Consider the following 13,643-nt stretch of genomic DNA (forward strand, 5'->3'; position numbering starts at 1 on the left):
GTATGTGTGGGAGGCTGCATGTAAGCAATACCAGCTTCGGTTGCTCCAACGTGCTTCTTTGTTTACTTCGATTCGAGATCAGCCGCGATCCCTGAGCAGTTCCTTTATTTTATTTATTGATTGTTTTGTTAAATAACACATGCGTGTCCATCCACCCATATCCGACGTGCCCCGCGCGTCCGCCAATGACGACTTCATCCATATGGAGAAAGAGCAACATGGCTCAACGTTTACAGCCTCATGCATTATGCAGCGGGGGCTTTTAAGAAAGATGATTGGAGAATTCCCACCTGACACGCAGCTGCGGCATCAAAGCAGGAGTGGGAGGAGAATTAAATCGTACAGAAATAAATAATGGTCGACTTGATGTCTTTGCTAATTAGGATTTCTGGCGTTCGGGTCAAAAGGCCTCCAGGAGGAAAACGGAAAAAAAAGAAAAGAAGAGAAAAGCCTCTGAGGAACAGGTCTGGGGTTTTAAGGTGGTGAAGCACAACAGCATGCTGTGTTCTCTGACAAAGTCTTTTATAACCAGCATTTAAAATGAAATCCCATGTACAGCACCTTGTACATGCCGCGTTGGAGCGGATCCAACGCTTTGACATCTTTTAACATCTTGTCACGTTAGCATGTTGGACCCAAACAATATCAGATCATTTTTAAGTGGAAGACGAAGTTTTACGGATAAATTCGTTTTGCAAAGAGTGACATATTAAGCGTCGAGCCCTGATGCCTACATAAAGTCTTACGACAGCGGTCGTGTGGAGCTCTCACAGCTCGGGTCTGCAGCCTTTACAACCTAAAGATCCATTTTTGCTGTCAGGCCAGCCAAATAAAACTCCTTTAGAGCCACAAATGTCGCATGCCTGTCTGAAAAAAAGAAACAAAAAAATCCTCTATGAAATACGGTGTCATTTAAATTCTAATTTTAGGATTTAAAATAAAGATTAGCATCAAATTTAGCAAAAAAGATGAATAGATTTTTTTTTTCTGTGGGATGGAAATTGATGTGCCCCCCCCCCCCCCCCCCCCCCCCCCACAGATTCAAGAGAAATTGGTCTTAAACATGCTTTTAGTGTCATTCTTTGTGGAAAATCCATGTTATGTCTAACAGTTGTTGATTCTTCAGACGTTTTAGCCAAAGTCATTTAGAAACCTAAACAGAGATTGTTAATCAGAAAAGCAGCACCAGTCAAACTCTGGAGGAGCTGCAAAGACCCAGGCGCTCAGGTGGGAGAATCTGTTGACTGGACAGCTACTGGTTTAGCCCAAAATAGGTCAACATTTTTCACATTGCACAAAATACACTTAAGTGGGAGATACGAAAAATCTGCAGAATGTGTCCATTCTGTCACATTAACCCGATTAATCGATTAATCAACAGAATAATCGATTACTAAAATAATCGTTAGGCGCAGCATGCAAAGATGAAAGCTGCTGTAAGCCCAAAACACTTGCAGTGGCAGCTGCGGTGAAACGTGGTTCTACAGAGTGTTGACTTAGGATACAAATACACACCACACTTTTCAGATTATAATATGAAAACCCTTTGTCATTTTTCTTCCATGTAACAATTATGATCCACCTTGGGCGACCATATTAACAATATGTATATATATATATATATATATATATATATATATATATATATATATATATATATATATTTTTTTTTTTTTTTTTTTTTTTTTTTTTTTTTTTTTTTTTTTGAAGTTTGGGTTTTTAATGTGACAAACTGAAAAGAATTAAAGTCCCTGAACGTGATATTTTCCCCCACGGTGAGACTCCACTGCTGCCGAGTAGCCACACAAACACTAGAGGGCTCCCTCTATGGGCAGCTAAATGATTCCCTCTGCTGTCATTCACACGCACACCCCCACGCACGCGCACTCTTAATTCATCCCCGCAATGATGAGCCATGACCTTTTCACTAACGGTCTTAATAAGAGCCTCACCCCCTCCCGCACCCGCACTACTTCTCTTTTGCTAGCCAATAATTCGGTTTTTTTCTCCTTCTTTTTTTCCTGTTTTATTTAATGTACGTGAAGAGTTTTTTCCTGTTTAAATGCAGAAAAAAAAAGGCGCAAACATCATGTTAAACCCGGAAGGACAGAATAGTTCTCCTCTTTCCCTCTCAGCCTCCAGCGCGTGTCCATCTGGTCGCGCGTGAACCCGATCAGATGTCTGGAAATGAGCAGCCGCGCGCGGCTTTCTGCGTGTCAGAAAACTCACGCGCCGTTTCCCCCCCAACAGTTAAAAAAAAGAAAAGAAAAGAAAAGCGTAACAGTGAGAATAAAGACGCATTTTAAAAAAAAATATCTACAGCTGACGCTTTGAACGCGAGACGATATCCTTTTTTATTATTATTGTTATTATTATTAATATAATTATTATTATTACTCTGCGTCCGTGGCCGGTGCTGAAGCGCCGTGCGTTCGATCATTTGCGCGCCTGTTGACCCGACTCCTCATCAACCCAATGAGCGCAGCGGAGGGAGGTTTCTCCCCCTCTCTGCTCCTCTCCTCCTCTCCTCCTCTCCTCCTCCAGCGTGCAGCTCTCTCCTCCATCTCCTCCTCACTTCCCCAGTCGGCCAGCCAGCCTGTCGGAGCTCCTCTAACTGCGCGCAACCAACACCGTGTCGCTCCGCATTGACAAACTGCAGGACGGATTTTCTTTATTTCTTTTTCTTTTTCTCCTTTTTTTTAATTTTTTGTTGTCGGCCAGGCGCTTGTTTTGCACATTTTGGTTTTTATTTATTCATTTATCTATTTATTTATTTTTTACCTCGGAGGGAAAACCCTAATGGAGTTTCTGGCGTTTTTTGGAAGGCAACACGCTAAAATAATGCAGCAGCGGGAAAGGATCCGAGACTAACGAGTAAGTACAAGCGAGCCACCGTTGCATTAAAAAGCGAAGCCCCGTCAGGTAGGCGACTGACACCTTCATACACAGTGAGGCTGAAGAAGACTTCTCTTCCCTTATCCGAGCTCGTTTGAGAGATTCCGTCCCCAAACCCAGCAGGTCTGCAGAAAGGTCTGCAACTTAGCTTATCATTTTATTTATTTATTTATTTTCAATTTTTTTTCCTCCCCTCAACTCCTTCCTGCGCCTGTCATACATGCCGGATGCATGTGGATGATTCCCCCGCAAATCGGACCGCTTGTGCGCTCCAGTCGCTCAGCTGATGCGCAAAGACGGACTGAAACTTCAGAGAGAGAGAGAGAGAGAGCGCTGTTAGATGGTACAGATTCAACCCGGCGCCTCGTACTTCATGGATTTGATTTAGAAACGGCAGCAATAACGGAAATAAATAAATCAAGCTTGTGCGTTTCCCCACCTTGGACAGCTCCTCTGGCTGGTGCCAGGCGCTCTTTTGGTGCCTAAGCCGCCTGGACGCGGCTGCCACCCGCCAGGGAGCTGTCCCTCTGTCCTTCTGTCCGTCTGTCTCTGTCCCTCTTTCTCTCTGGCCTTCTGTCCCGTTGTCTCTCTGTCCCTCTGTCTCGTGGTGCTGAAATGCATGCTCAGGTTCAAACCGAAGTGGATGCAAGACGTAGAGAAACGCAGTGCAGATTGTATTTAAATATTTGTTTGTAAAATCTTGTCCTAGGAGAATTTTTTTTTTTAATATCTCCTTTTGTAATATGTCATTTTTGGCCTCCAGGTCACAATGTACACTTCAGTACTGTTGCTTTGGGCTTCAAAATAATTGTCCTTGGAGATGCAGTAGCCTTACGTTGTTGGGTCTGTAAAAGTTCCTGGGAACTGGAAACAATCTGCTGGGCTCAGTGAAATCATCTGCATTAGTTTTTTGGTCTTTATTCCTGTCTAATGAAATCACACCCAGCTGGTGAAAGTTAAACCTTTAAGAGAAGAACACCAGCTTTGCTTTATCAGATTGTTAGAGAATTTGCTTCGAAAATATTCAAAAACATCAACTTTGTGTTCGTGCTTATCATGACAGAACACTTCTGGTGTGATATTCCATATCTGCTTCAGTGGGTAAACATTCCTCTCAGCACCCTTTTTTTTTTGGCAATAATCTCATCTGGTTTCTTTCGATATCAGAGGGCTGCAGTCCTGTTGACATCGCTCGCCTGCCTCACCTTGGAACTTAGAGAGCAGGGGAGCAAGAGGACGAGGAGGAGAGGGTGTCTGAGGAATCTGCCTGCAGTGTGTGAATGCGCTCAACCTGTCACAACATCAATCACACGGAAACACGAGAGTCCTCAAAATCTGACCGGGATAATCCCCCCAGAACGACAGATTACTAACGCAGCAGTCTGATTATGGGTGTGGAGGGGGCGGAGAGCCTAGGAGTACGGTGCTTCTTGTTCTAGGAAGGATAAGGTGAAAAATTAGATGAGGATGTCGGGTCAGGGCCGCTGCTGTTCCTTACAGCTCCCCCCTCCCAAATCACCTCTCCACTCCCTTTAGCTATGACCGTCACACAGAACTCCTTCAGATGTTTCCTTTACTTCCTCGCGACCCTCCACGAGTCCGAAGAGACTAACAAACTCTATTGCTCCCTTTCAGGTCTCCCCCTTGGAGTAACGGCCAATGGACGCCACGCAGAGAGCCTCACCCCCCCTCGCCAACTGCTATGGAGGCACGCCAAGCCACGCCGGTGACCTTTATCGCACCATGAATGCAAGCTCCGCCGCTCTAAGAGGACACAAGTAACCTTTTCTTGTTATCTAAGAAGGAGCTGTTGATCTGAAGAGAGAGGAGGGGGGAGGAGGGGCAAGAGGTGGAGAGAGGAGGAGGAGGAGAAGAAGAAGAAGAGTCCAGTAAAACAAACAGTCAAACAAGCAAAAAAAAAAAAAAAAAAAAAAATCAGGCAGCGACAGGATGCCAAAGAGGTCCGAGGAGATGCTGGTGGATCTGTGGATGTCCTTGCTGCTGGTGTGGATTACTTGCGTCCCCTCCGTTTCCACGACACCCGTTGGGGGCCAATCCAGAACAGCACAAACCGGAGGGTCGGCGGCGGCGGCGGCGAGCAGTCTTGGCGAAGGACAAAGATTACTGAGTCGCGCCAAGAGAGGATGGGTTTGGAATCAAATGTTTGTGCTGGAGGAATTCTCTGGACGGGATCCAATCCTGGTTGGCAGGGTGAGTGTTTGTGATTGTCAGCGTTATATTAAGCTTGCTTATCGTGTGCAAACATTAATTCGGCCCATCTGAATGGGTCCGTCTTCCTCCTTGTTTCGCTCTCTTCCCTATGGGTGGTGGGGGGGCTCAGGGTGTCGAAGAGGGGAGAGGGAGGGGGAGACGGAGATTTGAGGCCGAGAGAGGACAGGGGAGGGCAGGGGTCTATACGGACACAATCTAAACTACATCCAGGCAATATTTTCACTTTTTTCCTGTTTTTTAGCTTATGCCTTTGTATGCCCTTGAAGCAGATTTCTAGTTTTCCCCACAGTTTCTGCAGGAAGAACCTTCCCTCTTCCCGCTTTGCCACATGAAGGCATGCGTTACAGATTATGCATGGCACAGGAAGCACGTAGGGTAGGTTCCATTTTCCGTCCTGCAGCTCGGGGCCACCTGCTCCCCCCGGCCCGGCGTCGAGGTGGAAGGCTGTTGGCTGGCCCCGCCAAAGCAGCTTGTTCACAGCTCTTTGCTGACTTTCACCTGGGGAGAGTCAGCCTGGCATCCTCCCTTCCCTCCCGCCCGGCAGTATCATCCAACCACTCTGGCAGGAGCAGGGACACAGGCCACCGGGCGCAATATTTGATCTCGCTTGGTAATAGCCTTTTGCAAACAGTTTACCAGAATCTCAAATTGGACAGCAAGCTTGTATCCCCAATGTTGCTTATGACTCACTGGCCAAGTAACTACTTTAAGCATCGTCCTCTGTTCCAAACCTTGTCATATGGCCTCATCCATTAAAGATTGGCCACCACGTGGGGTTTGCACCTGTGTTTTCGGAATATCGTGCAAACGCGACACAAAAACGCTGTTAAGTGACGCATTAATTTTTCAGCCGAGTCATTTAGGCAAGCCTCTGCAGGATTCGACAATGGCTGCTCATTAGGATGCAAGAGGAAACAAACACTCGCGGGGGCCACGGGGTCCGCACGTGAGCTTGGAACGCGAGGTCTCCGCCGCAGCTGTGGGATCCAGAGCGTCGAAAGCTCAGGATATCACCTGACAAACTGTTACATAATCATGTTTTTCTCTGTTTTTTTTCTATAAAACAGAAAAAGAAAAAGAGAGAGAGAAGAATTTGCGATTAACTGAGTTGAAAATGTTCTACAGGGAATAGCAGGTACAAAGACACTCTACGGTCCATATGGTGAAGGATGCTCTCTGTCAAGGCCTCTGCTAATGCAACGGAAACTTGACTGTAGGGCAGGTTAGTCACAGGTACCTTCCTGATGAAGGACAGTGTGAGGACCGGGTGCAGAACGGAGGGGTGCTGGGGGAGGGTGAGCGAGAGCTAGCCCTTTTGCAAAGCCCTGATGATGGGTTGCGTTCACTGCAAGGTTAAGTGCTCATGAGTGTGGCTGGCAGAGCCGAGATAAGTTAGACCAAGATGGCACCGCATTGGTTCAGGACTATAAATCTCCCTCTCCCTTTTCTGTACCTCTGTCTCCTTTTCCTTCCACTTTTTTCCCTCCCCGTGTTTCTCACGCTTAATTAAAAGATGAATCAAATGGGTGGGAGGCGGGATTCAAATGGGTCGTATAGCTCTCTGGGTGTTTAGCTAGATTTCCTCCGCAGCGTCTGCCGCAGACAATTATCCAGGAAGTCGAGGCAGAAGTTGGACTCCTTCCATCAGAGAGTTTGTTTATAGCCACAAAACTCCGAGCCTTAATTCGGCTCCTTCTCCCTAATCCGCGCCCGTGACCCGACTCCTCTCACCTACGCCGACGAAGTGAACCATAGAAAGAGACAGTGTTTGTGAGGAAGAGATCATCCCATTGATTTTCTTTTTTTTTTAAACCAGGGTTCCATCTGCTGTGTTTTCTCTTACCACAGAGCATTAGCATAAAGACAGGAGAGCTGTAGATAGGAGGGTTTGAAGGGGGTGAGGTATGGAAGACAGAGACGGACAACTATGAGCCATGACAGTACCCCTCTCTCATGGCAGCACCACCACCGCTGCCCCCAAGCCCTCTTTTTTTTCCCCCCCTTTCTCTTTTCTTCTTCAGCGCACCGTTTCCTGACATTGTGATTCAGTGAGCGACGTGCTCGTCAGCCCCCGTCAGTCCCGCTGGCGTCGGTCGAGGCAGACATACAGTACCTGTTAAAGTGAAGCCGGGGAGACAGCTGTGAAAGCTTATTGCCGGGCTGTAGCTTAAAATGAACACAGAGTTGGAGCGGATTTTAAGGATTACTCATCATGAGCCAAAGGTGCTTCAGAAATATCCCATCATTAAGAACAGAAATAGGCAAATGTGGGAAAGCAGACAGACTCAGTCTTCCAGAAGCAAGAAGGAAACAGGCATGCGACTGGAGCAGACAGAGAGCCGCAGCTGTACAGGCTCAAGGATTTGGAGAGCCAGAATTTTTGCTGCTTCGATGTCGTCTCAGTAAAAAAAAAAAAAAAAAAACTGATAAAAGGTCATACAGCATACAGTCTGCTTTAATGCATTAATGGTGATCTGTATAGCAAATACTGAAAAATCTGATTTCTTTCTCTCCATTGAAGGCATCAAAACTCCCACTGTTTTCAGTGTGTAAGCACATCAACCCACAGCCTGTCCTCTGATGCATTTCATTTGGATAATCGGATAGAGGTTAGCGTCACGCTTTGATGCATGTATGGGAATATTTCTGTCATTTGATCTTTTTTCTGAGCATGCAGGATGTATTTTTATCTGGTTAACGTGTTGTAGTTCTGGAATCGGTCAGAGCAGGAGCTGGTAGGCCGGAACTCGGAGACGACTGGATATTGATACCTGCCGGTTAAACTCTCGTTGCTTCCTCTCCAAACGCCAATCCACACTAACCTCCAAACACTCGCACTACAGAACCATTGAATAAATTAGAATATTGTTGAAAAGTTGGTTTATTTTAGGAACTTTATCACCCGTGAAACACATTACATAGATTAGTTGCACACAAATGGATGTTTTCTACCGTTAATTTATGCTAATTGTGATGATTTTCTGCTGACAGTTAATGAATAGATGACATTTAAAAATTGGAATATTATGTCAGAGCAATAAAAAGAAACATTTTTATGAGATAAAAAATGTAGACTTAATGAAAAGTATGTTTAATACTTGTTTAAAGGTTGTCAAGTTTTAAAAAGTGCTTTTAATTTGACAACTTTATTGAATATGACTGTATATGTGGATCAATTTAAGGTTATTAAACTTATTTCTGGTTGTGAAACACATCCGTCTAATTTTGTCCCAATTCTGCTTCCCTTAAACTTTAAAATATGGAGAAAGTATCAAACAGCTGGTGTCATACTGAGGCCCCAGCACTCAGTCTGTGCTACACAAATGATTTGCTATGGTGCTCTTAATACCTAAACCTAATTGTAACCTTGGTGTTTAACCCTAATTTTTAACACATCAAACACAAACTACTTTGAAAAATGATTAAATCTGAAATTGTTTAATATCCTATGTGCAGAACTTTGCATACCCAAACTGGAAAGAGTGAATATGAATGAAGTTTTAGACTCTTAAGTCCTCAGACTGGTGCTTTTTAAAGTTTGCATCAGCATTATATCTACCTGCTGGCTCTGAATCGGTATCAGACGACTCCCAATAAGAATCTCTCGAACTGCTCAGATTGTGATTTTTGTCCAAAAAAACAGGAAACAATTTTATCCCCAAGAAACCCCCGGGTCCAGACTCTGCGTCTGATCCGAGCCGTCGGCCTCGTCCTCCAGCCGTTCAGCCTCTCCAGTCAAAAGCTGCCTCAATTATTAAAACATACAACGACGCAACTCGATTACAGCAGGCCATTAAAGGCAAAACACTGTGTTGGAACAAAAGACAAACAGCGTGCAAATTGCTGCGTTTGCACCAAAGAGATATCCGGATGTGTTCGCCCTTTGTAGTGCCTGGCAGATTGATGGTAGTCTGCACTGAGATTTTTTACATTTTTTTTTTCCTAGACATGACTTCTCTAAACTCCTTTACTTCAGATCATTTAACACGGATTCTGTTTGGTTTGCTAATGATGGATTCCAGGGCTGAAATGGAGTGTAGATGCACTAATCTGACTGATCCTTCATCCCATTGTCCAACGCTTTCATCCGCTGCAGCATTGTGTATATGTGTGTGCGTGCGCGGGGGCGTGTGTGTGTGGGTGTGTGTGTGTGTGTGTTTCCACAAAGAGAATCGGTAATCAACCATTAATATTCATCAGTTCAGACTGAAGTGTGAGATTGCAGGGAGTGACAGTGATGCAGACCAAAAAAAAAGAGGAAAAAGGCTTTGATTACTGATTCAGCAAAGAAAATGGATACGTCTGTAAGGGGGGGGGGGGGAAATGGCTTTGTCTTTCCTCATATGTGTTCTGAGGAAAAGAACATGGGATTCATCGTTTTTAACAAGCTGCAGGAGAGCATTCTCAACCAGACGGAGGGGGGGATAGCATCAGGCTGGAGCGGTTCTGGAAGTCTGCTGGGTGCTTTTTTTGTTGTTGCTGGAATTAAAGGTGATATTTTGTAGACTGCGCTCCCTTCAAAAAAAACAAAACAAAACAAAAAAAATGACAAACTCAAGAGGCATTTCTGGGACTGACTTCTTTGAAATGTTTCAGTTTAGATTTTTCAATTTACGTGGTGCATTCAGGTGAAACCAATAAAAAGATCTCGGGGAGATTTAATTGGTTCAGTGTGTTGTAAAAGCAGCTGCTCCTTGCGCGTGTTTATGTATTTATTGGATTCTGTATCTCATAAAGTAAAATTTTCACAGCTCATATGAGTCGAGGTTTTAATTGCTTGTCGTTTTGTGTTTACCACCTGGCTTTGGACTGTTAATGCGCCGGCTTTGTCCAGGATAGTGTATAAAACCCATTTCAGACGTTGCTGTTTGATGCTCTCTACTTGGCCTGGTTAGCAGTATTGACGTAAACCGAGGGTTAAAAACTAAAACTTCGCTTGGTGTCATCCGTGATTTTAATGGCTGGTGTTTTCTCTGGCTTGTTAAAACATAATGCAGCCCAACTGGTCAACTTGTTGCCAATCAACTTGTCTGTTTTCTGACAGTCATTGCTTAGAGGTCTAAGGACCGCGAACTTTAGTGCTGGTTCAAAACTGTGGCGTAATATCTTCATTACTCCACGACTGTTAGCTAATGTCACATTGGTTGACCCCCAGCAGATGCACCAGCCACAAAGCAGAACAGGTCAGTTTTTCCTTAAGTGATGATCAACAGGTAAAATACTGAAAAATTTGTCCATACAGAACTAGGGCTGGGATTTAAAAAAATGTCAACGCAATTAATTGCAGTTTTCTCTTTTGCATACAAAAGTCCAGAACCGGAACCTTTGTATTGTGTTCCTGGTACGCCTGTAATGCTAACGCACATCTGCAAATAGGAGAGATGGACGACAGAGCCGCTTTTTCTGGTACATTTTTGGCTTTTAAAAATCGATCTGATTGGACGGTGGAAAAGACTGCTGCAGCAGCAGACGTACCGATGCTAATGTCAGTGTCAACAGTCCACAGTAATAATCAATGATTTGTATGATTTTAGCAGCAGAAGGAATAATTGTTGCTTCTCTCTTTAAAGCTAAAGTAATTCAATCAGGTTATGTTGGTTTTTTAATGTCATAACAGATACCAATCACATTCCGACTTGATGCACTTCGGACTGCCGGGACGCTCTGTAAATCCCAACTCCATCTCTCTCCTCCTCTCTCCAGCTCAGACTTGGTGATTATGGAGAGGGCGACTCTTGAGCCAGAGTAAGCTCGCCCCCGGGGCTGATGGGGTGTGGTACGGTGACATTGTTGAAATTTCTCCGAGCGTTCAGCAGAGATGGGAACTTTAAAGGCGAGACCAGGGTCCTGAACGGAGCCTGGAAACGAAGTCCCCAGTTGATGCTTGGCAGATCAGAGCCCGGCCGCCGATCCCCCTCCCACCTTTATCTACATCCAGCTCCCCTCGCAGCTGAGCCTCCTGTCTGGCTCTGCCTTTGATTGATGGATGAGGAGTGGGAGTTAATGAGAATATTAGCCGAAATATTGCCGGTGATTGATAGCCATTATGACACGTAAATTACAAGCGTTGGCTCGGATATAATACGTTCTGAAACGCAGCCCGAAATTAGACGCGGGTTCCAAAAAGCTGCGGAGGGAGGGTGGAATCGGAAAGCTGTTATTAAATCCTGGAAAGGGAAAAGCCCATCAGTGTTTTTGTTGGACTTGGTTCCATTTGCTTTCTCACACCCACATCAGCTCCTGGAAAATAATAAATAAACAAATAAAACACCACAGCTCTATAATCTCCCTTCGAGCTGTGCCACACAGATCCGTATTGAGCTGCTAGTCTCAGATCGGCGTCCTTACCTCATGTGTAATTTAAAAAAAAAAAGAAAAAAAGAAACACATGCTAACAGCTTTCAGTCTGCTGCTTCTCTCTGCCTTCCCCTGTCGACTGGCTCGGTGGGCTCGCCTCTTTCCCAGAAGGCCCTACCTGGATAGTATATCACCAACGCCAGCGGGGCCATTACATCAATGGACCGTGGTCACAGTCTCCCCCCCTCTCCAGCCTCCCGTTCCTTTCCAATCTCTCTCCCTCCCGGTCCGTAATAGAACACCGGGCGCGGGGACGGCTCTGATGGAGCCGTGGGATCGCATTAGCGCTGCCCTTGAAGAGCCTGACAGGTCGTCCGTGCCTTTGTGTCGTCGTCGGGCTTCCCATCAACGACAAGCCTGGTATGTCTGTGTGCGTCCAAGTCCAGACAGACTCGAATGAGATGAGCAGACACAGGCCTGGATGGAGTGTATTTAGACAAGAAGGGCTGTGTGTGTGTGTGTGTGTGTGTGTGTGTGTGTGTGTGTGTGTGTGTGTGTGTGTGTGTGTGTGTGTGTGTGTGTGTGTGTGTGTAGCAGTAAATACAATGCGCCTGCCAGGCTTTATAGCAGCCGTATCTTTGCAAACATTTGCCGAGGTGTCAGCGTGGTCATATTTATGAGAGATTTCTCTCCAAACCGCATTATGTGCGCATTTGAGCAAGTTGAAATCTCTGGCGCTCTGAATTTACAGGTGACCTTATCCTCACAGGCATTATTACGTTCCTCCCTCCATACACTGATATCACCCGCATCCTAAATGTTATTGTGAAGTGTTTTTATTCTAACCAGCCAGTCTCCGGTGATTTAGCGGTGCTGCTGAAGCGGCTCATGTTTTTTTTTTTTACCTTTTGGCATATCTGTCACTCTTAGAACGCGGTGCATGATGGGAGTTATTCGCCCCTCACGTTTTGTCACGTCATAGCCATACAAGTCAATGTGTTTCATCAGGGTTTTATATGATTGACCAGCACAAAGCAGTGATTAATTGTGAAGTAGAAGAAAGAACTACGTGGTTTTCTATATTTTTCACAAATAGAAATGGGAGAAATTTGGAATGAACTCGTTATGCGTCGGGGTGAACTCGTAGCTTTCTGGCCGAACTCTAATCTTTAAAAATCTTGATTCTAATTTTGGCCAATAACAATAATTTTCCATAAAAAGTCACTAAATATAGATACAAAGTCGTTGAGTTAGCTACGGCTGGGTGATTATTTTTAACTTTGCAGTGCCGATGTGACCCAGTGGGTGTGTCAGTGTCACACCACTGCAAAAGGAGACGGTGGCTGATTTGAAACTTTTACAGAGACGGATAAGATCGATTAAATATCAGCCGATCGCCCAAAATGAAGAAAATCTGAGTTAATTTATTGATACAGTGCTAATTATTCACAAGCTGCAAGTTTTCCTGTGTGGGTGGACAGACTGCATCCGTTCCTGTTTGCTAAACAGCTCAAGCTCAGTCAGAACAAACTGAGAGTCTCTTTGCGCCTCAGTTTTTAAGTTTCATCGCTGATTCGTAATTGGATGTAGGCTTGGACTTTGACTGCGTCATGCCAACCCTTTGAATGCTTTCATCTAAAGCATTCAGTTGTAGCTCTGGCCGTTTAGTTGTAGTTTAGTTTTAGTTTAAGTTTTAGTTTTGTCTCTCTAAGTCTCTGCAATGTGAGAGCAGCAGGGGCCTGCTGAGTGGCATTTGAGGTCCTCACTGCAGTTCAAGAACACTACAAATTTGGTCCCCCTGCTCAGGTTAATGCAAATGGAGAGTTTTTCTTTTTTTTTCTTTTAAATTAACAAAAATCCTAGCATCAATTAAAATGTTTTAAAAAAAAAACGTTATACGCCAGAAAATATTCACCTTTTCAAATCCTATCTTTTTATTTCCCCTTTAATTCCACAGTAAACAGGCAGGTTATTTATTTAGAGTATTTTATATTTGGTTTATGACTGAGCAGACTTCCTGATTTTAGCTGTTTTTCATTATTTCATTTACTTTTGAGTGACGATTTTTGCCCACATGACAAAAGGTTGGGGCACCCCGGTGTTATGGCCTCTAGCAGGCGCTCTTCCAGGATTGCCGTGTATTTTACTCCATTTGTCTCATATCAAATCTGACCAGCTTACCTGTCTCCACAGCATGATGCTGCCACCGAAAGATATCA

The 13,643-nt window shown here is 44.7% G+C and overlaps 1 protein-coding gene across 2 annotated transcripts in view; it reads left to right on the top strand.

Annotated features, from left to right (window-relative positions):
- Positions 1-2,354: 2,354 nt before the first annotated feature.
- Positions 2,355-13,643, top strand: part of cdh8 (cadherin 8) — a 149,756-nt gene continuing 138,467 nt past the window's right edge. The window contains exons 1-2 of one of the 2 annotated variants that reach the window (XM_023332724.1): positions 2,355-2,874; positions 4,531-5,106. In XM_023332724.1, coding sequence (XP_023188492.1) covers positions 4,846-5,106 — 261 coding nt within the window. In that variant the 5' untranslated portion in view covers positions 2,355-2,874; positions 4,531-4,845. The remainder of the gene's footprint in view (positions 2,875-4,530; positions 5,107-13,643) is intronic. The other variant, XM_023332723.1, reaches the window with a different exon arrangement.

Source organism: Xiphophorus maculatus, chromosome 4 (genome assembly GCF_002775205.1).
Source record: "Xiphophorus maculatus strain JP 163 A chromosome 4, X_maculatus-5.0-male, whole genome shotgun sequence".
Taxonomy (NCBI): Eukaryota; Metazoa; Chordata; class Actinopteri; order Cyprinodontiformes; family Poeciliidae; genus Xiphophorus; species Xiphophorus maculatus.